This window comes from Nannospalax galili, unplaced genomic scaffold (genome assembly GCF_000622305.1).
Source record: "Nannospalax galili isolate Female #2095 unplaced genomic scaffold, S.galili_v1.0 scaffold146, whole genome shotgun sequence".
In the NCBI taxonomy this organism is placed as follows: Eukaryota; Metazoa; Chordata; class Mammalia; order Rodentia; family Spalacidae; genus Nannospalax; species Nannospalax galili.
In genome coordinates, this window is record NW_008357929.1 from 5,538,620 (window position 1) to 5,565,881 (window position 27,262).

At 41.7% G+C, this 27,262-nt stretch overlaps 1 protein-coding gene across 2 annotated transcripts; it reads left to right on the forward strand.

Moving 5' to 3' along the window:
- The first annotated feature begins 886 nt into the window (after positions 1–886).
- Positions 887–25,629, forward strand: LOC103752066 (myosin-1). Of its 2 annotated transcripts, none has more exons than XM_008855714.1 (40): positions 887–952; positions 1,208–1,240; positions 3,130–3,371; positions 3,466–3,609; positions 3,724–3,880; positions 4,899–4,926; positions 5,924–6,038; positions 6,137–6,229; positions 6,352–6,415; positions 7,039–7,137; positions 7,223–7,326; positions 7,456–7,594; positions 7,827–7,945; positions 8,038–8,187; positions 8,273–8,443; positions 9,699–10,011; positions 10,102–10,175; positions 11,283–11,370; positions 11,459–11,576; positions 11,842–11,965; positions 12,052–12,188; positions 12,286–12,541; positions 13,954–14,196; positions 14,307–14,483; positions 15,280–15,425; positions 15,502–15,592; positions 15,678–16,067; positions 16,617–16,743; positions 18,748–18,866; positions 19,028–19,224; positions 20,412–20,595; positions 20,867–21,032; positions 21,122–21,246; positions 21,661–21,969; positions 22,054–22,257; positions 22,558–22,683; positions 22,769–22,939; positions 23,209–23,313; positions 23,433–23,528; positions 25,371–25,629. In XM_008855714.1, exons 3-40 carry the CDS (start codon positions 3,168–3,170, stop codon positions 25,521–25,523), a joined length of 5,826 nt encoding a protein of 1,941 aa, XP_008853936.1. In that variant the 5' UTR covers positions 887–952; positions 1,208–1,240; positions 3,130–3,167; the 3' UTR covers positions 25,524–25,629. The 2 variants fall into 2 exon arrangements, with proteins under 2 accessions (XP_008853936.1, XP_017650516.1); XM_017795027.1 differs by having other exon boundaries at positions 941–952; positions 3,134–3,371; positions 25,371–25,523.
- Positions 25,630–27,262: the final 1,633 nt, after the last annotated feature.

Sequence of the window (27,262 nt, forward strand, 5' to 3'; positions counted from 1 at the left end):
CAAAACAGTACCCTGGGGGCGCAGTCACAGTCACATAGTGCTGACTGAGCGAGATGCAAGGCCATTCAGACAATAAAACAAACGCAGTTTAAAATCAAAAGATAGAGGAGGAAACAATGTTCAGGTGTTGTTTGTAAGTGAAATGCTAAATATATACCACGGAGGGTGTGGAGGAAGAGGCATACCTGCTGGAATTTAGAGACAGAAATGCCTTGTTTTTAAGGTTTTCCCATGTTCAGTTTCATAGAGGAAACGGGATTTCACAAGCAACTTGATTTTGTTTTTTAAACAAGAGAAATAAGACATCTGTGGCAAGACAACACAATTTTGGAGTAGGTCTGAAGTGAAAGGGAATGAATCAGAGGTGTTTGACTGGGGAAACAAAAGCAGCTGTCTGTCTTTGGCTGTTCTACATGAACTAATTTTAAAAATTAAACTTTGAAGCATGCTTCAAAGAGGACAATGCATTGCAAAAAAATCTTGTCTTGTTGGGAGGAATCAACAATCTTTTAGTAACGCTCAGCTAAGGAGCAGAAACTTTATTCCACAGTATAACTTTGCAATTGTGCAGGCTGTTGAAAAGACTTTACACAGGCCACTCAGTGAAACAGAAGAGCACTGGGCAACAAAGTCCAGGGATTCCAGAACTCAGCAGTCTTTGAAACAACACCTTACATTATTCCAAGGGCAGATCATTTTCATATTGCCAACAACTCAAATTATTTATAGGAGATTGATTCATATACTTAACCCAATGGGAGAGGGAATATTTCTAATTATATCCAAACATCTTTAATATGAGGGGAATTAGACTTGGAGACCTTCATTGCCAAAAACATGTTTTGCCAAATATGTTTTAAGAAAGAGGAGGAGGTTACGTGTTTTCCATATTCGAGCCTATAAAAGTACCCTTGGAATGAGAATGACTTGTCTTTCCTCATTAAGCTTCAAGGTAAGAGTGTGTGAGGACAGGGCTCTGTCTGGAGGAGGGAAGGGATGCCTGGCTGCTGGCGTGCATACCACACATCCTGGCTCCTGCTGTCCCTGGCAGTTCTGCCAGTGAAGACCAACTTGCTCTGTAGCAATTTTAATTAGATGCTGTGTTCTTCCCAGTCATTTCCTGGTTCTCAGATAAGAATTATGCTCTCATTGGGAATCATTAGCATTTAATCAGAAGCCATTTGCTTTTTTTTTATTATTATTACAGTTCTGACCCCACGTCAAGGTTACATCACTAAAGGTAAGATTTTGATTTTCTTTTTTCATCCTTAGTGCAAAGAGTCTTCTTTAGTGGTTTGGAAAGTGGCTGTAAGGGGGTTAAAAAAAAAAAAGGCACTTCAATTTCATGGCCAATCACACTTCTCTTGAAAAACTCTGAGGGGGCTTTATCATTAATTCAGATCCTTTGTAGCACAGGAAAGTGCGTTGTCGAAGTTGAGATTTTTGTCCACAAAGCTTTCTATATTGAGCTTTACAGTTTGTCTTTTAAGTGATCACAACATGTAATATAACAGAGTTTATCCGCTTAAGAGAGAAACATAAGCAGTCTAGCCTGTGGCATGTACTCAGCACTGTATCACAAGAACTGTGAGATGAGGTCTCGGTAGATGAACAGAATGCTTTCATCCTTGACTTACAAGAGTCAAATTCTCTTGAAAAACTCTGAGGGGGCTTTATCATTAACTCAGATCCTTTGTAGCACAGGAAAATGCGTTGTCGAAGTTGAGATTTTTGTCCACAAAGCTTTCTACATTGAGCTTTGCAGTTTGTCTTTTAAGTGATCACAACATGCAATATAACAGAGTTTATCCACTTAAGAGAGAAACATAAGCAGTCTAGCCTGTGGCACGGACTCAGCACTGTATCACAAGAACTGTGAGATGAGGTCTCGGTAGATGCTTTCATCCTTGACTTACAAGAGTCAAATAAAAATTTAAATAGTAAGAAAATGGTTTTCCGCAAGATGTATTGTTTTCATTTTGTTATCCGAGTCATTGTTTGAATGAAAAGATGTGAAAAAGTTTGCCCAGTGGAGCTTTCTAGAAAAAGTTATCTTCTAAAATTGCAAAATGGGTTATATATGACTACTGACAGGATTCATAAATATGAAACGAGTGGCAAGAAATGGATTTGAAAAGAAAAAAAATGGGGAAGATATTTAAAAGATTAGTAGTAATAAAGCAAGAAAGCATAGGTAATTACATGTTATAATAAACTTTCAAGAAATACAAAGACCCTCGAAGCCAAGTTCGTCAAAATTCTGAGACAGGGAAAGGTAATGGTTTGCAATCAAATACTGTCTTGATGCCTGGTGTGAAGGCACATGCCTTTAATCCCAGTACTCAGAAGGCAGAGGCAGGCAGATGTGAGATGGAGGCCAGCCTGGTAGCAAGTTACAGGCCAGCTGGGACTAAAGGGAGACCTGTCTCAAAATACACACACACACACACACACACACACACACATACACACAACCCCCCCCCCCCAAAATGAAACACTGTTTCAACAAAAGAATGAAAAAATCAAGTTCTGCCCATTTCTGCTTTCTTTTCTAGTAGGCAATCTGTAATTCCTGAGTCTATAATGAAAAAACTTCTTCACATACAAAATGATTCCTAAAATTTTTGCCACACTTCCTTATTATTCTTTTACTTTGCCAAGCCAGCCAACTCCAAGCTCTCTGCATCCAGCAGCTCTTACAGGTATGAAGGACACTAGAAAGAGAAGTACTCCCTGCAAGGTGCTGAAAATCCAGTGGGGAAGATAGAAAAGCACAAGGAAAGAGCCAGAGAACAGCCTAGCATCCTCTTAGCTTTGTGTTTTATGTAAGTCAACAATAGGCAGCTTACAAAGATTAATATACATAACAAGCAAGACACAGGAAGCAACCATGCTACCTATCACAGTAGATGAGCCAGAAACAACTATCTCTTTTCAAATGCATGATTAAGTAGATTGTCAGCACTAGTATAGAACAAGGAGACTGACATTTCATCCACAACTAAGCCTGGGAGGTTGTTAGACCCTGGGCAATGCATGGACCCAACTGTCAGTGAATGAAAAAAAAAGTCCGTATGATGTAATGGTGCAGTTTCTGAATTTCTATCATTTCTTTTCCTTCTCTGCCAGGCAGGCTCTGATTGAGCTGCCCCCAATAGCCTGCAGCCATGAGTTCGGACGCAGAGATGGCGGTTTTCGGGGAGGCTGCTCCTTTCCTCCGAAAGTCTGAAAAGGAACGGATTGAGGCCCAGAACAAGCCTTTTGATGCCAAGTCATCAGTGTTTGTGGTGGATGCTAAGGAGTCCTTTGTGAAAGCGACGGTGCAGAGCAGGGAAGGGGGGAAGGTGACAGCCAAGACCGAAGCCGGAGCTGTGAGTAAAACATCTGGAGCTGGGGACACCATACCATAAGGCTGGTTTAGCTGACATTTATTTTTCTGACCTGATATCTCTTGTTTATGAACAGACTGTAACAGTAAAAGATGACCAAGTCTATCCCATGAATCCTCCCAAGTATGACAAGATTGAGGACATGGCCATGATGACCCACCTGCATGAGCCCGCTGTGCTGTACAACCTCAAAGAGCGCTATGCAGCCTGGATGATCTACGTGAGTGCTCCCTCCTGGCATTCTACTGGAGAGGGCAGTTAACATGTTTTGATAAACAGTAGGTAATTAATGTTCCCATCATATAATTATGTCCCCCACCCCCTTTTGATACAGACCTACTCAGGCCTCTTCTGTGTCACCGTCAACCCCTACAAGTGGCTGCCAGTGTATAATGCAGAGGTGGTGGGGGCCTACCGGGGCAAAAAGCGCCAGGAGGCTCCTCCCCACATCTTTTCCATCTCTGACAACGCCTATCAGTTCATGTTGACTGGTGAGTGACTCAGTTGGTTTTCATGTGAATTGTTTTTATCACCTATAATCTGATAAGACGTTTAGAAAGAATCTAATCTAAGCCTCCAATTGTTCATAACAAGATGTCAAAAGCAGAGAGAAGTGGACTCTATCAACACTGGGACTAAACTCAGTGCTCTTGATTCTACCCCCCAGGACTCTACCCCCCCTCCCAGGACTCTAGCAGAACTTGCCAGTGCTTCATCCCACTCAGTTTCTTATAGTTTCCTTGCTTGGAAATGTGTGGCTTAGCTTATATATTTAAGTAATAAAAGGAAGTAAGTAGCTGAATCATATGTTGCTTGAGTAGAAGTGAAAGATATGTGGTTAGCCCTTTCATTGCCTCAACTTCTTCTTGGTTATTTGGATGCTTTTAGAGGTACTGTCATTTTTTAAGCATCATCAGAGTGTATTCCTGATGATGGCTTCTCCTTGAATGAAGATGTTTGGGGGCCTCATGCCTATAACCAGAAGTTTTCCTTTCACCCCTGAAGGATTTCATTTTGAGATACTCTGTCTTACTTCATCATTCTTTAACACTCTGAGGATGGCCATTCATAGTTACGGCCATAGGACAAAGAATTACAAAGCTAAGTCACCCACTTAGAAATGAACCTCGGCTTGAATAACAGCATTCCAAGCAGCGAAATCAGAGTATATTATCCATTTTCGATAATGTCTATTAATCAGTAGGCAGTATCCACTGAAATCTATAGATGGTGATGGGGCAGGGTATGTGTCTGGCTTTGGAGCTTGCTGTTTTTTATATTAAATCAACAGGATGCTCTTGTTGTGGTGACTTAAGGAATTTAAGTTACGGCAGCATTTTTTTCTTTCTTGAGAGACTAAAGAATAAATGCCATCTACAATACAATAACATACTGGGGAAAATCCATGGAAAAATACGACACAGGCTCAAGTGAGCTAAGTATTTCTTTGTAGAAAATTTCACGTGATATGTATATACACTGACTGACTGCATATTGTTTTTCTTCTAGATCGGGAGAATCAGTCTATTTTAATCACGTATGTATTCCTATGTATTCCTATTCTGAAATTTACTCATTTTTTTCTCACTGGGAAAATGCTAAACCAAAGAGAAAAGTAGTCAATACTAAGAGAAATGGCATAATCAGTGAGGTGAGAAACTAGGAATGGTTTTAGCTTCATTGTAGAAAGCAGAGTGAGCCCAAATGTCAAAAAACAATGCTCCAATTTATTTTGCTGGTTAGTATAGTCTTGAGAGGCCCCCAGAGCTTTCTTGGAAGTAGGGAATGTGAATGCCCTCTCAGAGCTTGCTGGAGCCCAGGCCAGGCCAGAGAGCAGCATACGGCCTTCTGAAGGTAGACCTTTTGGGGGAATGTTATTGGTGATGCACTGGAGGCTACCTAAAGAGCTTGTAGTTCTTCAAAGACCTAACTTGACCCTTACCTCTAGTCTGAGGCCGATGAAGAACACGCACACCATTCAGAGTTCCTTACTAATCAGTTTATTCACTACATAGTTGCTGAGTGGATGCTTTGTGAACCCTCATCAAGAACAGGATAGGATGAGGGAGGGGGTATACATTTGATTAAGGTCTATTATATGAAATGCACAAAACTCCATAAAAATAGAAATAAAAGCTGAGTAGTAAAAAATGTGGAAAATAAGATTGGAGAAAACTGTTACTTTCCTGGACAATTTGTGCTCAGTTATTGTGATGGGTAAACGATAGATGTGCCCTCAATAAACATTAGCTTCATTTTCTATTAAAAAAAACAAACAAACAGGTCTCAGTACCTAGAAAAGAGTCTGGGACATTTTTACGCACCCAAGAAATGTGTGAATAATAAATGAATTTTCCACTTGTCAGTGCAAAGTAAGAGAAAGAATAGGAGTTATTTGCAGGCTGAAAACAAAGAGCTGGAAAAGTATGACTGAGAGCTATAAAGACAGATGCATGAGAGTGTAAGTATTGTTAACAGAAATAGTTTCATTGGCTACAGTGCTTGAGTTTTCATGTTTGGTCTTGCTTGGACAGCGGAGAATCCGGGGCTGGGAAGACTGTGAACACGAAGCGTGTCATCCAGTACTTTGCAACAATTGCAGTTACTGGGGAGAAGAAGAAGGAGGAAGCGTCTTCTGGCAAAATGCAGGTGAGCCTGATTGTCACAGTCCGAATTCAGGCTCTGTTGGGACTTTCAAGCAAGAAATCCCTGAGCCTGAGATGCAAGGTTTGCTTTTTCCCTTGCAGGGGACTCTTGAAGATCAAATCATCAGTGCCAACCCCCTGCTGGAGGCCTTTGGCAACGCCAAGACTGTGAGGAACGACAACTCCTCCCGCTTCGTAAGTTTTCTTGGTCATCTCTGCACCCAGATGCTGGTGAAACTTTATCTGAAGTACTGCAGTTGCTCCTCTTTTGTGAGTTCCAAGTTCTGTAGATAACATCATCTTTTTTCGCTCCCAAGGGTAAATTCATCAGGATCCACTTTGGTACCACAGGGAAACTGGCTTCTGCTGATATTGAAACATGTGAGTAACAGGACCTCCTAAGGAGAATCCAAGAATGACAAATGAGGGTTTGGAGGAACACTCTGCAGCTCCTACTCAGCATGGAGCCTATAAATCACCAGTCTGCTGCCAAACAGACTGGTGGTTAGTGCCAGTCCTAGCTAAAACCCACTCTAGGCATGAGCTAATGATGCTGGACAAACTGCCAGGAACTCTTGAGCTTGTCTGAAGTATCCTGGCTGGGAAAAATTTCCAAAATATTCTAAGAACAAAGCAACTCTGAGGTAGATGAGTTGCCTGTGGGCTGAGGGTATGTGATCTTCTTTGTCTGAGTCTTGATAACTACTGCTCTTAGTAGCTCCTGTATAGTAACATCAGGAGACCCTGGAGAGGTAGCAGTCTCCAGACTTGAATAAATTCCACATGCCAAGGTTCTTCTGTAGAAGAAGTGAACATTTCTTCAGTCAAGCATGTTTTACTTTCTTTCTATAAGTAGTAAGAGGAACCCCATTATTTGGAGAGATGTAGCATGTAGTACCTCATGGGAACATTGAGCTGTGATCTTAAGGGTAGTAAGACTTAGCTGATAACTCCAAGTCTGCTGATAATCCCCTCCCCCATCTGATGTTGGCTATTCACTGCAGATCTTCTGGAGAAGTCTAGAGTTACTTTCCAGCTAAAAGCTGAAAGAAGCTACCACATATTTTACCAGATCATGTCTAACAAGAAGCCAGATCTAATTGGTAAGAAGGAACTTAAATCCATAGATGAATGCTAATATTTTTACTAACAATTTCTAATGTCAAACCCTGAATTCTCTGTACCCAGAAATGCTCCTGATCACCACCAATCCATATGACTATGCCTTCGTCAGTCAGGGGGAGATCACAGTCCCCAGCATCGATGACCAGGAAGAGTTGATAGCCACTGATGTAAGTCACACATTATACACAGAAGGGCTACAATAGTCTTGTGTAGGTGAAGTTAAGGGTAAAGTGTCAATTCTGCTAAGTAAGCAGTATCCTCTACCCTAACTTTCCTCCTCTTATGTCTCCTCACAGAGTGCCATTGATATTCTGGGCTTCACTTCTGATGAAAGAGTATCTATCTATAAGCTCACAGGGGCAGTGATGCATTATGGGAACATGAAGTTCAAGCAAAAGCAGCGTGAGGAGCAAGCTGAGCCAGATGGCACCGAAGGTACCAAAAAGAAACAAACAAAGACCAAACTAAAACAAACAAAAGACACTCTACCTGGATTTACAGAGAGAACATAGTCCAAACTCATGTGTCATTGCAGCTGAACTTCTAGTGGGCATACACAAATTTACCCACACATAGACTGTATAAAGCAATTCACTCAGTACTCCAGCCCTCTAAATTGTGGAGCTAAGAGTAGGTAATCCTGGGAACCTGAATTATGTCTCTGCAGTTGCTGACAAGGCGGCCTATCTCCAGAGTCTGAACTCTGCTGACCTGCTTAAAGCCCTCTGCTACCCCAGAGTCAAGGTTGGCAATGAATTTGTCACCAAAGGCCAGACTGTGCAGCAGGTAAGTGTGGGCCCTTGATGAATCACACACACATGCCCAGGCCTCCGGGACACAGTTCCAACAGCACTAGCAAACACATTATACCTTTACAGGTGTACAATGCAGTGGGTGCCCTGGCCAAAGCCGTCTATGAGAAGATGTTCCTGTGGATGGTCACCCGCATCAACCAACAGCTGGACACCAAGCAGCCCAGACAGTACTTCATCGGAGTCTTGGACATTGCTGGTTTTGAGATCTTTGATGTGAGTTGACCAACTGAGGAAAATCCCTTTCACAGAGAAAGAATCATTAGACATTGAATGTTAATTTGCATCTCCATGTATTCAGTTCAACAGCCTGGAGCAGCTGTGCATCAACTTCACCAACGAGAAACTGCAACAGTTCTTCAACCACCACATGTTCGTGCTGGAGCAGGAGGAGTACAAGAAGGAAGGCATCGAGTGGACGTTCATTGACTTCGGGATGGACCTGGCCGCCTGCATCGAGCTCATTGAGAAGGTTAGCTTGCTTTTTTCAGACCATAGTTGTATAGTATGTAGAATAAAATACTAAAACCTTGGTATATGCTATGGTAAAGGTTCCTACTATAAGAAAAAGAAAATTATGGAGGTAGAATTCTGGCAAAACGAGATAGAATATTTTCTTTAAAAATTTATTTTCATTCGTCAACGATTTCATATATATATATATATATATATAATACATTTATGTAATGTATTTTGGCCATGTTTCTCCATTACCCCCTCTTGTCTCCCTTCCCCCTTGCTGAACCTTCTTCCCAACAAGTCCCCCTCCTACTTTTCCTTTGACCCACTGGGTTTAATTAGAGTTGCTTGCATGAGCATGAGTAGGGGTACCTCCTCCTTCCCAGGTGATCCCAAGCTATCTCCTCAGGGAGGAGTGGGGCCTTTTGAGACCTTCCCCCATCCATGATACAAGTTAACAGGCCCCATCTTGTGCAGGATCATTAACTGCCCATACATAGTTCCTCAGAGAGGAGTGGGGCCTTTTGAGACCTGTGCCATCTTGTTTAGATAACCATAGCTGATGAGTTCATGGGTGCAACAGCCGTGTCATGTCCAGAAGATGGTGTTTCATAGCTCTCCTCCCTACCTTCTGGCTCTTACATTCTTACTGCCCTCTTAACGTGACAGAATATGTTTTATAAAACCCAAAACTCTATGCCTACCCACAATTTGCAAATGAAGCCTTACACTTAAAGCTATCTTTAGGATAGCTCTTACTAGGATATATATATATCCATTTTTTTTACCTATTTCTTTGATATTATTAGATGAACTATTATTAACCTTTAGAATATGTATGTCTAATGCTTTAAAGCAGAGACTTTCAAACTCTAGCTGTGTCATGACTCTCTATGAGTACTTAGCACCATGGCAGCCTTCTGCCATATCACGCCCATGAGTACTTTTGAATAAATGTTGAATACACCTTAGGGCCTGCATTTTTAGCAAGTGATGCTGGTGTAGCCAGTTTGGAAGTCACACTTAGAGAAGTACTGCTCCATGACCTTTGGAGTGAAGACACAAACTTCAGAAGAACATCTTTCTCATTGTCTTATTTCACCATCACTAAGAGTCTTCAATCTAATGACTCCTGACCAAAAAAAAAAAAAAAGAAGAGTTTTCACTAGCTCCATGGAATTGAAGAAGGGATTGTCATGCATGTCACCTATTGTTTCTATGACAAAATAGAGCTCATGTGGCATTTGTTTCTGTATTTATTCTTCTAGCCAATGGGTATCTTCTCCATCCTGGAAGAGGAGTGCATGTTCCCCAAGGCAACAGACACCTCTTTCAAGAACAAGCTGTATGAACAACATCTTGGAAAGTCCAACAACTTCCAGAAGCCCAAGCCCGCCAAAGGCAAGGTGGAGGCCCACTTCTCCCTGATTCACTACGCGGGCACCGTGGACTACAACATCGCTGGCTGGTTAGACAAGAACAAAGACCCCCTGAATGAGACTGTGGTGGGGCTGTACCAGAAGTCTTCAATGAAAACTCTAGCTTACCTCTTCTCTGGGGCAGCAGCTGCAGCTGAAGCAGGTAATTTTCAGTCAATGATCTTTTACACAATGTATAAAACATCAGCAGAAGAAGCTGTCTTATGATGCTTGTGCTTTCCTTGCCCCTCAGAGTCTGGAGGTGGTGGAAAGAAAGGCGGTAAGAAGAAGGGTTCCTCCTTCCAGACCGTGTCGGCTCTCTTCAGGGTACACATTTTATTTTCTCTCTAAATGGATTTGGGACATTAAATTTTACTCTACTGTAAAAGGAAGCAGGAAGTACTTTACAAAGAACTCTAGATCTGGATGTGGCTCAGGGGTAGATGGGCTGACAGTTGTAGACCTGAATTTTAGGGAGGGGTGGGATGGCTTGGAAGGAATACTTCAGTAAATAGAATAAGGAGGGATGAGTGAATTACAGAACGATCAGAGAGCAAAATTCAGTTTGGGAACTTGGAAATGAGGTCCTTTGACATTTAAGACTCCAATGGGAGAGGACCGAGTATATCATGAGCTCTTCCTGAGCCTCTAGAAAACTCCAAGTGATTTAGGCCCATGAGAATATCCTAGTAGAGGCCTAAAATAAGGAGATTTGAAAGTCAAGGATAGCTGGATAGTGGTAGGAATTGGAGAGTGAGTCTAAAGGAGCTACAAGAAACCAGATGTGTAAGAAGTGTGTCTTCAAGAAAAACTTGCTCTTGGCAATTTCTGCTATTAATCACATCTTGAAAAACTGATGTTCTACTTATTCTGAAAAACTCTCTCTGTAAGGTAGTAAATTTCTTATACTTGGTAACATGGCTGTCGGCTTTTTGTTTTTTTTTGTTTTGATTTGTTTTTGTCAGTTCCCAGAATAAGGCATTAAAAGGCCACTCCCTATGGAGCCAGTAGGCTGACACAGCTCTGTGTCTACGATAAACAAGGACAGGCAGATACAGTGGAAAGTTAGGCAAAAGTAAGAAATGAAAGTTTTAGAGGAAATGTTGAATCAGTAGTGAAACCAGACCACATATGTAAGCAAATGTACCACAGATGGGTGAAACATCTCCGTATGTTTGGAGTGCTACCATAATTTACAACATATGCCAGGAAATTCAGCAGCAGTGTCTACTTCAACAGCTAATAGAAAAACATGTTTGCAATGCACAAAAGTAACATGCTGAGAATGTGGGAATTCCAGAAATGACACTTGGAAATTTAAACCTGGATATGATTTAATAGAACTGCACTGATGTGATGGACCACAATCCTTATGTCTGTGAATATGAGTGCATGAAATAGCACATATTAAACGAGATATTCATGACTCCATAGGAGAATCTGAATAAGCTGATGACCAACCTGAGGAGCACTCATCCCCACTTTGTGCGGTGCATCATCCCCAATGAAACCAAGACTCCTGGTAAGACTGTGATATCTACCCAGACACGTCCCAGTGTTTGCTTTAGAGTATAGACAATGAAACGGGGTATGTGCACGCTTTCTTTCAGGTGCCATGGAACACGAACTTGTCCTGCACCAGCTGAGGTGTAACGGTGTGCTGGAAGGCATCCGCATCTGCAGGAAAGGATTCCCAAGCAGGATCCTGTATGCAGACTTCAAGCAGAGGTCATATATTTTCACTGTGAATTCTCCTTGAGAAGTTCTTGTTGTTGCTTTAACTGCTTAACAAATCAAAAAGAAAAAAAAAAACAAACTTAGATTACTTGTAGACATAGGGACAGTAGGAAGTCCTTTGAGTATACCAAGAATAGATAAAAGGGTAATATGACTTCCTTTTTATGTTAGACTACCCAACATCTACAAGGTTCCTAAGGTAGGAAGATTTGTTTGGTGATAACAGCTATACCATTTATTCGGTTGGTTTAAACAGGTACAAAGTATTAAATGCAAGTGCAATCCCCGAAGGACAATTCATTGACAGCAAGAAGGCTTCTGAGAAGCTCCTTGGGTCCATCGACATTGACCACACTCAGTATAAATTTGGCCACACTAAGGTAATGCTCTCTAAAATCCATCTTGATGCTTTCCTGCCCCTTTGAACTTTGTATGGTTTCTGAACTGAAATATTGCCCCCACACAGGTCTTTTTCAAAGCTGGTCTTCTGGGGCTTCTAGAGGAGATGAGAGATGAGAAGTTGGCCCAACTGATTACCCGAACCCAGGCCATGTGCAGAGGGTTCTTGGCAAGAGTGGAGTACCAGAAGATGGTGGAGAGAAGGTATTATAAGGACAACATACTTAGCTCCATCCTTCTAGTCCCTTCAGTTCTGATTCCTGTCAGAATCTGACTTTGAGCATTTCTGTTCCTATCACAGAGAGTCCATCTTCTGCATCCAGTACAACGTCCGGGCCTTCATGAACGTCAAGCACTGGCCCTGGATGAAGCTGTACTTCAAGATCAAGCCCCTCCTAAAGAGTGCAGAGACAGAGAAGGAGATGGCCAACATGAAGGAAGAATTTGAAAAAACTAAAGAAAGCCTCGCAAAAGCTGAGGCCAAAAGGAAAGAACTGGAAGAAAAGATGGTAGCTCTGATGCAAGAGAAAAATGACCTGCAGCTCCAGGTTCAGTCTGTGAGTATCAAAACTCATGTGCTTGTAATCAGACGCTAAAATTTCAGCTCAGTGATCACCAAGAAAACATCTGGAGTCCACAAAGTCAAGTGACTGGCTACCAGTTTTTCTGATTCTCAACTCCTTCATGTGTTTTATAACATTTAACATGTGACATTACTGAAAATTAATGCAGTAGTGCTCTTTGTTGCTCAGAGAGAAAACAATTCCCTTTTCTTTCAGTTGCTTTTTTTTTCTTCCCTAGAATTATCCCTATTCACAAAAGCCAAACGTACAATATTGCTGGTGAATAGGGAGTATACTTCATAATAAAAATGTTATCAACCTCGAAGTAATATTCTGAATTTTTATGTCTCCAGTCTTCTAGAAACTTTCTACTTAATTTTGTTTTATAAACTTTAGACTGCCGGAAAGAATTGGATCATGGCAGGGATAATGGCAAGGCTTTTATGGATGTCAATTTTTTAAAAAAATTATTTATTATTTTTATTTTATGTGTATGAGTGTATTACCTCCATGAATGTAAGTGCACCCATGTCATGCAATGCCCGAAGAGTTCAGAAGAAGGCGTCGGATCCCCTGGAAATGGAGTTACGGTTGTCAGCAGCCATGTGGGTGCTGGGAATCAAACCCAGGTCCTCTGCAAGAGCAGTCAGTGCTCTTAATCTCTAAGCCATCTCTCCAGCCCCATGGATGTCAATTTTTCTGCAAAGCAAGTGAGATAGGGTTGATAAACTTATTCTGATGACCTGATAACTATCCAAAGGCATTAGGAAATAATATATGATCATAACTACTGTCTAATCCATCTTTGGTTCTCCAAACTACCATCATAATCAAGCTCAGAAACATTAAAGGTGTCTCCTAGTTTTCTGAATTCAGAAGGAGAAGCAACTGATTATAACTACAGCACAGCAGTTTATATCAGAGCCCCTAATTCTTCTCATGAGCAATATGTTGGTACTTCTCCAAGTGTTGCCTTTAACCATGACCCATTCTCCTTACTTCCTCCAGGCACTCCCTTTAGTCCCAAGTTACTTTGTCACTGGACGGTATATTTTCTTTTTAAGTCATTTTCTGATATTCCATCTCCTTCTAGCAACTTCTTGATATCAAGTCCTTCAGTTTAATTAATTTTTGTATACTAAGCTTATCTGAAAATAAACATTAAGCAGGAAAACTGATTTAAAATTATATGCCAACACATTAGACACAGGTTGCAGCAGCACAATGGTACCACCACTTCACTGAGAAACCACGATTTACATTTCTTTGTTAATCTCCAAGTTTATAATAAGTGACCTGTTAGTTTTGCCTTAAAACACAATTTACTTGATTACTTTCAAAATATTAATAAGATGTAAAAGTGTCCAGGGAACCAAAATCTAAAAATGTCCACTGTCTCTCCACAGGAAGCAGACAGCTTGGCTGATGCAGAGGAAAGGTGCGACCAGCTGATCAAAACCAAAATCCAGCTGGAGGCCAAAATCAAGGAGGTGACTGAGAGAGCCGAGGACGAGGAAGAGATCAACGCCGAGCTGACGGCCAAGAAGAGGAAGCTGGAGGATGAGTGTTCAGAACTGAAGAAAGACATCGATGACCTTGAGCTGACCCTGGCCAAGGTTGAGAAGGAGAAGCACGCCACAGAGAACAAGGTATAAATATATACATGGAACGTTTATCACTCTTTAAAATTATGAAACAAAACATAGAACTAAATCTACTAAAATATAACATTTAATGCAAAGCTTATTTGTTTCCTAAGGTCAAAAACCTCACTGAGGAGATGGCAGGCCTGGACGAGACCATCGCCAAGCTGACCAAGGAGAAGAAGGCCCTCCAAGAGGCCCACCAGCAGACCCTGGATGACCTGCAGGCAGAGGAGGACAAAGTCAATACCCTGACCAAGGCCAAAATCAAGCTTGAACAGCAAGTGGATGATGTAAGTCTAATATCATGGAAGTAATTTTTTATTTTGTAGTTAAATAAAGATGAGTTTGTCTTGTGATGCGGTGAGCAGTCACCAACTGCTTCCTCTAAACAAGAACTATAGAACATAATCGCAGGTACACACACCAAGATGAACACACAGGATTAAGAGGACTAATAAAGACAGATAGCCACGAATAACAGATGATGTGAGGGAAAAGAATGAAAGGCAAGGAGCTCACCAAGGAAAGCTGTATACACTAACGGTCGTTAGCTCAACTTGAAATGATAGTGTTGTCAAGAAGACAAAGGAGCAGGCAGATGTTCTCATCAGGAAGCAGACAACAGCAAGTACATTGTAACGGTAGGCCTGACGCTCAGAGGGACATGGGGACACTGAACAAGGGATGTGGAAAATAAAATGGCTTTAGACATGATCTGACAGCTAATAGAAAACCTACTGGAAATGTGTGGGCATGGGAGGCATTAGCCAAGGTCACAGTGTGGAAACATGCCCACACTGCCCATCACGTGTGGGGAAATACTGCTCATAACGGTTCAGTGGGAGGTACAGAAGCCACGGTATCTCGCTAGGACTTAATGCGTAGTTTAGCATACTTCACGTTTTAAATGCTGAATCCTTAGACTAGGCAAATAGCACAAACATAAAACTAATGAGATAAATCTTAATTCATACAAACAAATCAAGACAGCTTTCTGATTATAGTACAAATTCATGCTAAAATTTTAACCTGAGGCAAAAAGTGATGCCTTTCTAGGAACTATATTCATGGATTATTAACTTTCAGCTTGAAGGCTCTCTGGAACAAGAAAAGAAAATCCGGATGGACCTAGAAAGGGCAAAGAGGAAGCTGGAGGGAGATCTCAAATTGGCTCAAGAATCCACAATGGATGTAGAAAATGACAAACAACAGCTTGATGAGAAGCTTAAAAAGTAAGCAGTAAGGACAAAAGTTTCAGGGAAAATTACTCTTCATGATTCTGTGACTACATAAGTGCTTTCCCAATAGGAAGGAGTTTGAAATGAGCAATCTGCAGAGCAAGATTGAAGACGAGCAGGCCCTCGGCATGCAGCTGCAGAAGAAGATCAAGGAGCTGCAGGCAAGTCACGACCTGCACCGTTGCTGGGCATTAGAAGGGAAAACACTGTCAGGAGTCCACACTAATGTTGATATGTCACTCCCAGGCCCGCATCGAGGAGCTGGAGGAGGAAATCGAGGCAGAGCGGGCCTCCAGGGCCAAAGCCGAGAAGCAGCGCTCTGACCTCTCCCGGGAACTGGAGGAGATCAGCGAGCGGCTGGAAGAAGCCGGCGGGGCCACCTCAGCCCAGATCGAGATGAACAAGAAGCGGGAGGCCGAGTTCCAGAAGATGCGCAGGGACCTGGAGGAGGCCACCCTGCAGCACGAGGCCACGGCAGCCACGCTTCGGAAGAAGCATGCGGATAGCGTGGCGGAGCTTGGGGAGCAGATCGACAACCTGCAGAGGGTCAAGCAGAAGCTGGAGAAGGAGAAGAGCGAGATGAAGATGGAGATTGACGACCTCGCTAGCAACATGGAGGTTGTCTCTAAAGCCAAGGTATGACCGTGATACAAATGTGAAAGAGATTTCTGTGGGACAGGTGTGAACCTTATCAGTAACTGGCTGGAGGAGACAGGAAATGCAAGTTGGGCCTAGGGAGAGGAGGAGTTACCCTGATGTTCAGTCTCTGTGAGAGTAGTCATGTACAAATAACACAGAAGTGAAAACTTCAGCTCTTTCGAACAACAAAAACTACCATCCAATTATACATTCTAACATTGTGTGCCACTATATTGATCACTGGGCTTTTTTTTTTTTTTTAAGCACAAGCAAATTTTATTTTTCACAAGGATCTCATGGGCAGAATCAGGCATCATTTCATACCACAGCTAAGAACATATAGTGAACACATTAAATGCACATGGCATTGTAGCAGCAGTGTGCTTACACCGTATGTCTTGTTACTCCCTCCACTATGTCTGAGACACGTTACTGTCCTTGTTTATTGTCAAAATAAACGAGCACTGCCCTTAGGAACACTGGGATCATTCAAACTGTCTTTGGTACAAGGACTTTCTTGAAAGCCTTCTGTAACTCTGAATGCAGGGGAACCTTGAAAAGATGTGCCGGACCCTGGAAGATCAAATGAGTGAACTGAAGACCAAGGAGGAGGAGCAGCAGCGGCTGATCAATGAGCTGACGGCCCAGAGAGGGCGCCTGCAGACAGAATCAGGTGGGTCATTTACCTTGAGCCACAAATTTACCTTGGATTTTTAATTTGCTGAAAAACTACACTGAATGACTTGATGTCATATATTACCTGCCTGGAAGACACCTTAACACATTAACCAATGGCGTGAGGCTGCTTTCTTATAAATAAGGCAAGAAAGGAAGGAAGAAAGATAGATAGATGCAAGCCCTTTTGTTTTTAGACACTTAAAGCAGATTTGACTTTAAAAAGAAAGCTATCAAATATGGGTTGGAAATGGAGGCACATACATACCTGTTGTCCTAACACTGGGGAGATGAGGCCAAAAGGTAATGAGTTCAAGGCTAGCCTGTAATACTCTATTAGTTCCAGACCAGTCTAGGCTACATAATGACCTTATCTCAAAACAAAAGTTTTCAAATACAAAGTATATCCTCATAGTAACTTTTATCACTTTTCCCCCAAAATGCTGTCACAAGCTGTTGTTTATTTTCCTCATCAGCCCACATGCTGTTATTCCCGTTTTTAGACGGCACACTATGGGAATGATAGAATGGCTTGTCCAAGAGTGTAAACTCCATACTCTTTTCCCTGAAGTCTTACCAATCACCAGGAACTGACACAGTTCAATAGGGAAATATTCAGGACCGCAAACGAAATTGTATTTTTGACTAGTCAAATTGGAAAGTCTCTGCATGTATTCCTCTTAGTGACTCATCCAACTTTCCACCAAAGTTTTACCACCCTCAGTAAGAGGTAACAAGATGGAAATTGCTTCATAGACATTTGGGCCGTTAAGGTAATAGGCAGGTGATAGTGCTGGGGAACCACTGGTGTAATCACTCAAATGTTGCTCCTCCTGTGAAACTCAGCGTTTCTATTATTTTCACTAAGGAGGGAAGCATGCTTCATGAAAAACAAAAGCTCTTCTCAAGTCAAGATGTTCCTTGAAGTTTCTTGTCATCAATACATATTTTCATTTCTTCAGTGATACGATCTTTCAAAATGAAATGTGTGTTTCCTAATAAATGTCAAAACAGATAAGACTTCTAAATAATTTTAGAAAGTGGTTGGGGCTGGAGAGATGGCTCAGCAGTTAAGAACACTGGCTGTTCTTGCAGAAGACCTGGGTTCAAATCCCAGCACCCACATGGCAGCTAACAGCTGTCCATAACTCCAGTTCCAGGGGATCCAACAGCCTCTTCTGTCCTCTGTGGGCACTGCATGACACGGGTGCACTTACCTACATGCAGGAAATACACACATGCACATAAAAATAATAAATAAATAATTTTTTTAAAAAAGAAAGTGATGCTGAGCACTTGGGAAGCAGAGGAAGGTGGATCTCTGTGAGTTAGAGGCTAGCCTGGTCTACATAGTAAGTTCTAGGCCAGCTGGGGATGCAGGGAGACCCTGTCTCAAAATGACGAAAAATATGTGGTGCTGAAAGGCTTTCCTTATCTTGTAACATAATCTAGTATACATTTTTAAATATATTACTTAGAGAATGGAAGATAAGTTTAAATGCCATTTAGTTTGGGAATTGACATGAATTTATTCTGGGGCAGAGAGACGCTTGTTCATTTCCTAATATGAAAATGCTTCCCAGATATCTTCTGAATTGTTTGAAGACTCCTATTTCCCACAAATAAATTCTTCATTCCAGGTGACTTCCTAAAGAAGGTAAATGAATACACCACCATCAGAGCCAAAAAGCACTCAGATGCTTTTGTTGGTTGGTGTATATTTCTCTTCCTGTGTTCCTTCTTCACTTTCAGCTGTGATTCGGTCCTTGTAACTATCTCCTGAAACCTTCTTGGTTGATCATAAGCAGAGAGTCCAGTTCAAAGTTCTCCACATTCTTGTTTCTGCACAGCTTTGCTCATGGGGTAAAGTGGATGTTGGAGGCTTGATGTGATCCACACTTCACACCATGCTTCAGACTCAGCCCCTTTCTCTGCTCCAGTCTTCATTTTAGAGCTTTAGTATCCAAAGTCAGGCTGAGTTTCCTGGATCTCATCTTTGCAGGTGAATATTCACGCCAGCTAGATGAAAAGGATTCACTAGTCTCTCAGCTCTCCAGGGGCAAACAGGCATTCACACAACAGATTGAGGAGCTGAAGAGGCAGCTTGAAGAGGAGATAAAGGTGAGCCTGCTTCTTGTTGCCATGGAGATCATTGTTCTTGTGGTTATTTGTTTTTTGCATACTTTTATAGTTTTGTCTAATTGCTGGTGGCCTCTAAGAACTTAGAGAATAAATACCACTTTACACACATGAAATTAATTCACTAAACTCTGCATTTTCAGGCCAAGAGTGCATTGGCCCATGCTCTGCAGTCCTCCCGCCACGACTGTGACCTGCTGCGGGAGCAGTATGAGGAGGAGCAGGAAGCCAAGGCTGAGCTGCAGAGGGCCATGTCCAAGGCCAACAGTGAAGTTGCCCAGTGGAGGACGAAATATGAAACGGATGCCATCCAGCGCACAGAGGAACTGGAAGAGGCCAAGTATGTGCCAGGCGTGGTTAAAATGGAAATACATATGTTTAACTAAGTGCATGTGCCAAAAGTTGTCTCTGAGCAACAGAGTCTTTGCTCTCCCAAAGTCCCTAAAAAGTTTTGCGGGGAGAAATGCATGATCATTAATCTAAACAAGAAATACAAATACCATAGGTAGTCTATTTTAAGAAATTTATTTCAGCAGAAGGCAGAGAGAGAAAGGATGTAAGACAAGAGGAAGCTGAATAGTCATTTTTAAAGGGGAACTTTTGACCTCATTCCATCTTCCCAGGTGTAGACAGAATAAGAGCTAATTACACTCTCCTGTGCCTCTCCTCTCTCTCAGCCACTGATGGAATAATTGGTCTAGGGACATGGGTGCAAAGAGAAAAAAGAATCAAGATTGGAAGAGCTCTTCCTTTTTTACATGCAAAAATATGACCGTAGGGGGAAATACAAATAGGTTGTTAAAGACCAAAAGGCATACAGAAATGCTTCAGGAAGGAAGAAAACACACCATTTTATAAAGGACTAAGAATTTGATATAATTTAAAAGTTCAAGACTGAATTTTTGTTAAGAGAGAGCATTTAGACAGGAAAAGACCGTAGTCAACAGTGAGTTTAATGTGTCATCTAGACATTTATTCTCTGAATGATGCATAACTTATATATTGCTGAAATGAATGTTTATTGGATGCTTAGAAGTGATGCTGAGATAAACCACCATACCAACATTTATATTAGTTGGGAAAGCTTGTTTTTATTAATGGATTACTAAAATCCTGGTAGAAAGAAGACATGAAATGAAGTAGAGAAAATCAAGATGTTTCATTTGAATTAAGTATAGCCGGCATTCAAGTCCTTAATATGTGTGACAGCATACAAGAACTCAAAGATTAGTGAGATATAGAATCCACCCTCTGAGCACTAAAACTGAGTGGAGATGGACATCACTAACAGCAATTCAAGGTGGATATGAATATTCTACAAAGGACGAGGAAATCAATTACTCTGAAGGGTAAAATTTGGCCCAGGCTCATCACAGATGACCTCATGAAGTATAGGAATACTGAAATTTGGTTGGCTTCAGTACTCATGTTAAGGAAGTCTGACCGGAAAGCACTCATTTTTTAGCCATTTTGAAACATCCAGTTCTACTGATAACCATTAATTATTATCCATTTTTCACTTTGCAGGAAGAAGCTGGCTCAGCGTCTGCAGGATGCCGAGGAACACGTAGAAGCTGTGAACGCCAAATGCGCTTCTCTTGAGAAGACGAAGCAGCGGCTGCAGAACGAGGTGGAGGACCTCATGATTGATGTGGAGAGATCTAACGCTGCCTGTGCAGCGCTTGATAAGAAGCAAAGGAACTTCGACAAGGTATTCCAGTTTCCTCTGCAGTGCTTAGTGTGTACTTAGCTGTCACCTGCTGTCTTCACTGTGCCTCAGCCAAACCACCTGAGCCACATCCTCAGCTCAGCAGCTCTCCTTCCACTGGTCAGAGGCTGTGTGTGAGGGATCCTGGAATTTCTTATTTCTTCTCATTCATAATTATTTTCCAATACATGATCCAACAGAGTTTCTTGAACAGGTGGCTCTCAGCCCATCAAACTTCTTCCATTACCTTTCTTTACCATTCCTTGCTGTTCAGATCCTGGCAGAATGGAAACAGAAGTATGAGGAAACCCATGCTGAACTTGAAGCCTCTCAAAAGGAGTCACGCTCTCTGAGCACAGAACTCTTCAAGATTAAGAATGCTTATGAGGAATCCTTAGACCAACTTGAAACCTTGAAACGGGAGAATAAGAACTTGCAACGTGAGTACATTTCCCGTCCTTTTAAACAAATGATTTAAAAAAATGCTTTTCCGCTCTATACAAATTTCTATACTTTTCTTTCCCAACAGAGGAGATTTCTGATCTCACTGAACAGATTGCAGAAGGAGGGAAACGTATCCATGAACTGGAAAAAATAAAGAAGCAAATTGAACAGGAAAAGTCTGAGCTTCAGGCTGCTCTGGAAGAAGCTGAGGTATTTATTGTACACTCTGAAACAATTACAAGAGGAATTAGGCTCTACTGAATGCATTGGCAGTTTTCGGATTGGTAAACCAAAAACTGAAAAATTAGATTTTACTTTGTGTAGTACAGATGAAGAGTCAGAACTGAATAAAGGGAAAGCATCATAACTATGTGCCAAAAAACTGTGGTAGAAACTGAGAAAGCAAACTTCAAGCTGAGGGCCCTGCCATGGAGAGAATGATCTGGCTGAGGAGATAGAAGAATAACAAACCAATAATTACACAGTGTAGACACACCTACAGCAATGGAATAGAGATGCATATAAGGACATACTACAGTGGCACAAAGATAGGAATGAATTCTCACTTCTAGCACGCTACAAGCTTCCATTACTCTGATAATGTCACCTCTTTCCCTATTTAAGGCATCTCTGGAACACGAAGAGGGAAAGATCCTGCGCATCCAGCTTGAGCTGAACCAAGTCAAGTCTGAAATCGACAGGAAGATTGCTGAGAAGGACGAGGAGATCGACCAGCTCAAGAGAAACCACATCAGAGTCGTGGAATCCATGCAGAGCACGCTGGACGCAGAGATCAGGAGCAGGAACGACGCCATCAGGATCAAGAAGAAGATGGAGGGAGACCTCAACGAGATGGAAATCCAGCTGAACCACGCCAACCGCATGGCTGCCGAGGCCCTGAGGAACTACAGGAACACCCAGGGCATCCTCAAGGTAGGTGGTGCCTAGAGGTAGTCCTAGATGAAGGGGGCGATTCGGCTTGAGAACGTGGTGTCTCATTGACTGTTTAATGCACAGGACACCCAGCTGCACCTGGATGATGCTCTCCGGGGCCAGGAGGACCTGAAGGAGCAGCTGGCCATGGTTGAGCGCAGAGCCAACCTGCTGCAGGCTGAGATTGAGGAGCTGAGGGCCACGCTGGAGCAGACGGAGAGGAGCAGGAAGATTGCAGAGCAGGAGCTGCTGGACGCCAGTGAACGGGTGCAGCTCCTCCACACCCAAGTGGGTATAGTCGTAGAAAGTACATCTATGCGAAGAGGAAATTCTTGCCCACATCTTAGCACTGTTTGGAAATGTATTCATAATGTTTTATGATGACCTAAATGTGGAAAGATTAACAATATTTTTATCTGAACTATGACATCCAGACTTGACTGTCATAAAATCATGCTGTTGACTCAATAATTTATGGGACCTCTGGCAGATCCTAGTAAATAATTGGTTTACAAGTTCATTAGGACATCTGTTATTTTACTTTTGCCCTTCTATGTTTAACATTTATGTGTTTGATATGTTAACCAGAACACTAGCCTAATTAACACCAAGAAGAAGCTGGAGACAGACATCTCCCAAATCCAGGGAGAGATGGAGGACATCGTCCAGGAAGCCCGCAATGCAGAGGAGAAGGCCAAGAAGGCCATCACCGATGTGAGCAGAGGCACTCGGAGGTGGGAAACCCGAGCCCCACTGAGCCCTGTCAGCTCCTAACCAACTCTGTCCTACCGCTCACCAGGCAGCCATGATGGCAGAGGAGCTGAAGAAGGAGCAGGACACCAGCGCCCACCTGGAGCGGATGAAGAAGAACATGGAGCAGACGGTGAAGGACCTGCAGCTCCGCCTGGATGAGGCCGAGCAGCTGGCGCTGAAGGGAGGCAAGAAGCAGATCCAGAAGCTGGAGGCCAGGGTGGGTTTTCTGATCAATATGTACTCCTGTCTCATTCTAATCCAGCACATGACTTTGAATATCTAATACTGCTAGACTATGTGGGCCATCCTGAGAGTAAAGGCAGATATTCCCTGCAGTCTGAGAGCTTATGATAAGCCAATATGACTAAGGCATCAAGAGCCACACAAGAAGCAGATAAAAGAAGTATGTGGGCTACTTGAAGAAGAAATCCCTTAACTAAATAGATGATAATAAATGTTTTCTAAATATCCACCTTACTTTTGCAGGTACGTGAACTTGAAGCAGAAGTTGAGAGCGAACAGAAGCGCAATGTTGAAGCTGTCAAGGGTCTACGCAAGCACGAGAGACGGGTGAAGGAGCTCACCTACCAAGTAAGGAGAACAGGCCTCTCCAGCCTCTTACCCCAATCTTCAAGACGCTAAAACCATATGTACAAAAAAATAGGGTGATATTTGCACTTTCAAAAAACTCACACCTTAAATTATTTCAGACTGAGGAAGACCGCAAGAATGTTCTGAGGCTCCAGGACCTTGTGGACAAACTGCAATCGAAGGTGAAAGCGTACAAGAGGCAAGCTGAGGAAGCGGTGAGTCCAGAGCCCTGGGGATTGCATGGCTTCGAACACCAGACAGCAGCAGGCCAAGTCAGTTAAAGGAATGAAAGAAAAGAGGAGAAAAATGAGGAAGTGACCCAGTGAAGGTCCGAGAATGTGATGAAACCAACCACTTGATAAGCCAGAGAAAAATGTCCTAGTGAAGCTGAGGAGAGGGGTGTAGCTTGGTGGTAGAACATGAACTTGGCATCTGAGGCCCTGGGTTCAATGATAAGCATCAAACCAAACCAAACACCTACAGTGGCCTAAGGAGAGGGAAGAGCACCTGCAAAGGTTTTGAATGTGAGGAGTCTGGCTCAAGAAACAGAAAGGCTAAGGAAGAGAACAGTGTACCTGGGACTAGGGACCCAGGCAGGAAGCAGACCACAGGGTCTTTTGGGTCCTGGTAAGAAGCCTGCATCTTATAACTTCAAGCAGGCAAGGGAAGAAATAAGAGTTTTCATCAGGGTCAGCCATGAGTATCCTGACTATGATACAGAGAGAAAATCGTTGGGTAACCCACATAGGTGTAGGAAGATACGTTAGGAAAATTTTCAGGTGGGTCTGCGACTTGTAGTAGGGAAGGAACGGAACCGAAAGAAGTGAGATTCAAGATCCGTTTTGGAGGTAGAAGCCATAAGATAGGCCAATAAGCTGGACTTGGAAGTAAAAGAAAGTAAATCAGAAGTGATGCATCAAGTTTATGGTTTGAGTAACAACTGCTGAAATGTGAAGCTAAGGGAAAACCAGATGACCGGGGTAAGAAGGAGCTAGGAATTACATTTTAGTTACATTAAATATAAAATGCCATTATATACACAAGTGATGAGATCGATAAGCAGGTTATAACAGTGTGGAGGTCAGAAGACTCAGTAGTGTTCACATCAACAGATGATTGGTGCTCTGTGTCATCGCATCTACCCATCTAGGCTTCATCTGAAATAATAAATGTCACTGTCTTTGATATGAATAAACCTGTCTGAATATTGCCAGTGGGTTCCTCTGCTCAGTGATGGCTTTTGTTTTTCCTGTGACTCCAAACTCTGAGGAGAAGTGAAAAAGATAGCAAAGAAGGGCAGAGAACTGATAAGCACACGCATGTGCACCCTGACACCCACACCCCACGGACCACTCAGCCGCCTCTATTCTAGCTCTGCCTTCCTTTTTCGCTAAGAGGGGGATTCATGGTTTTGAATTTTTTTTTGTTTTTGTTTTTTGTTGTTGTTGTTGTTGTTGTTTGAGCTGTCCTCTTTAAAGTGATTCTATACTTCATAAATGTTCTAAATTTGAATGCCACATTTTGGGAGGATTGTTGATGAGACATAAAAATAAGAATGATTACTGGAGACTAAACTAAAACTGGCCTTTTCAAATTCATTGCTATATCTTCAAGTATAATCAGAGACCACTCAGAATATTTTGGGAAACAATAAATATGTTTAATTTATAAACTTGATTGAGAATAACTTAAGACGCAAGTGACAATAATTTATATTCAAGGCTAGCACTGTGCTATAATACAAGCTGCCTGCATGTGTTTTTAAAAGGTCTGGCTCTATTTTCAGGATCCTTAAAAAAAAAAAGAAAAAGAGCCTGGAAGTCTTGCATATTTGATAGTAGCTTTTAGATGCTTAGATTTTCCAAAAGTCCAGAGACAATGGGATATTATCTATGAGCTCAAGACAGTTAATATAACAAATAATTACACACTTCTTTAGATTTCTTTTAAAATTTACTGGAATGGGTATTTTTCACCAAAAATAAATATAAGACCCACTGACCCAAAAGTCTAGAAATGTGAACACTTTTTCTTCATAAACGCATTTCTACGTACAGGAGGAACAATCTAATGTCAACCTCACCAAGTTCCGCAAGATCCAGCACGAGCTGGAGGAAGCCGAGGAGCGGGCAGACATTGCAGAGTCCCAGGTCAACAAGCTGCGGGTGAAGAGCCGGGAAGTTCACACCAAAATCATAAGTGAAGAGTGATTCGCCCAAATGCAGGAAAGTGACCAAGGATATGAGCAAAATGTGAAAATCTTTGTCACTCTGTTTTGTACTTACAACCTTTGGAGATAAAAAATTTATCTGCCAAGAACTCATGAGTCTCTTGTTTTCTTCTGTGCCAATTTACCTTTTCTCACACCAAGGAAAGAAAAGGAAAAAAAATCAATGTTTTGCTTAAATTTTATGTTAAAGTGTTTAGCTACTGAGATTAAAACATGATAGAAAGAAAGCAGCAAGGCCAAGCCCAATAAGTACCACTACACACATCCTTGTTGGAAGAGGATGAAGCCTGCAGGTGTACCATGGCATCATAACAAGTCCAGCTTGGCCCATCAGCTGGTTCCCATTGAGGCTATTGATTTTCTTAATAAAATGATATAAAATCTTACATCCTGATAGAATGAAAATAAATTAAAACACCAGTTACAAAAAATAAGAACAAACATTTAAAAAGCATTAATTACTGCCAATAATATTTAAAATGTAAATTGTTTGCTATAATAACATGAATTAATAAGTTGGGACTAGAATTTCTTGAGAGACATGTTCTGTACACATTATGGCCTTCCTTAAGTCTCAGAAATTTGTAGACCTTCGTTATCTATGGATGTTTTGTTGCCTGTTTAGTTATGAGAATGGTAAAGGAATTAAGAATGAATATGTCTCTAGTCTCCTACCCTTTGAAAACTTCTATATCTTAGACTTCTCCTAATGATTTTGATAGCACTAAGTCAGCTAACATACATATGCTATATATTATATTTGTATTAGCTACATATATACCACACGCTCATTCTGTTTTATATTTATATTTTTACACTGCTCCTTTTTATAGCGCTATGACATTTAATATCATCATTACTGTAACTACTACAGGTTCACATATGCTGATAAGCACAGGCCTCTATTTATGTCAATTTAGAGATAGAGAGTAAATAAAATAGCAAATATCTTTATAAGGTCTTGGGGGAACTATATACGACCAATTTAAAAGGAACAATATACAATTAAGTATTTTTAACCGTATCACCTTGTAGGTTAAATTATGCAGATACCCTCACCTCTAGATCTCAGCTCTTCAAAGAGTCTCTCTGGGCTGCTATGAACCTTTATTTATTTTCTGTTCATCTTTGGAGTCAAGGATAATTATAATACTTCATCTTGAGTTAGACTTTAAGATAAGCTATAAGGCATTTTAACAATCCTAACTATCCAATTTTCTGCCAAAGGTTAATACTTAATATTAAGGCCACATTGTCATTTCATTTAGCTGTTAACTTACTGAGGAAAATGGATAGGCAAATGAACAGATATTAAGCAAGGAGGCAGGAAAAGAAAAAAGGACCTGACTGTGATGAAAAATCTTACCTTTATCTTCACCTAATACTAACAGTCCTGGAAAACACAAGATGTCTATGTACCTTTGAACATCCCCCTGCCATGGGCCTAAGTTGAAACCTGTCTTCTTCTGATGCCTGAAGACACCCCCTTCAAGAACTCCTTCGTCTTTAGTTAGGAACAATATCTCTCTATTGCCTTTACTACCTGTCTTCCAGCTCTTCCTTCTTTGCAGGTCAGTGCTGTTTATTCCATACACCTATCGCTGTCACCTACAGGCTTTTCAGTAAAGAGTTTAGCACCTTCCTTCCCTCCCTTCCCAATTCTTCGCACATTCCCAGGAGACTTCACTGTCCAATGGATAAGTCACTCAACACACTGCC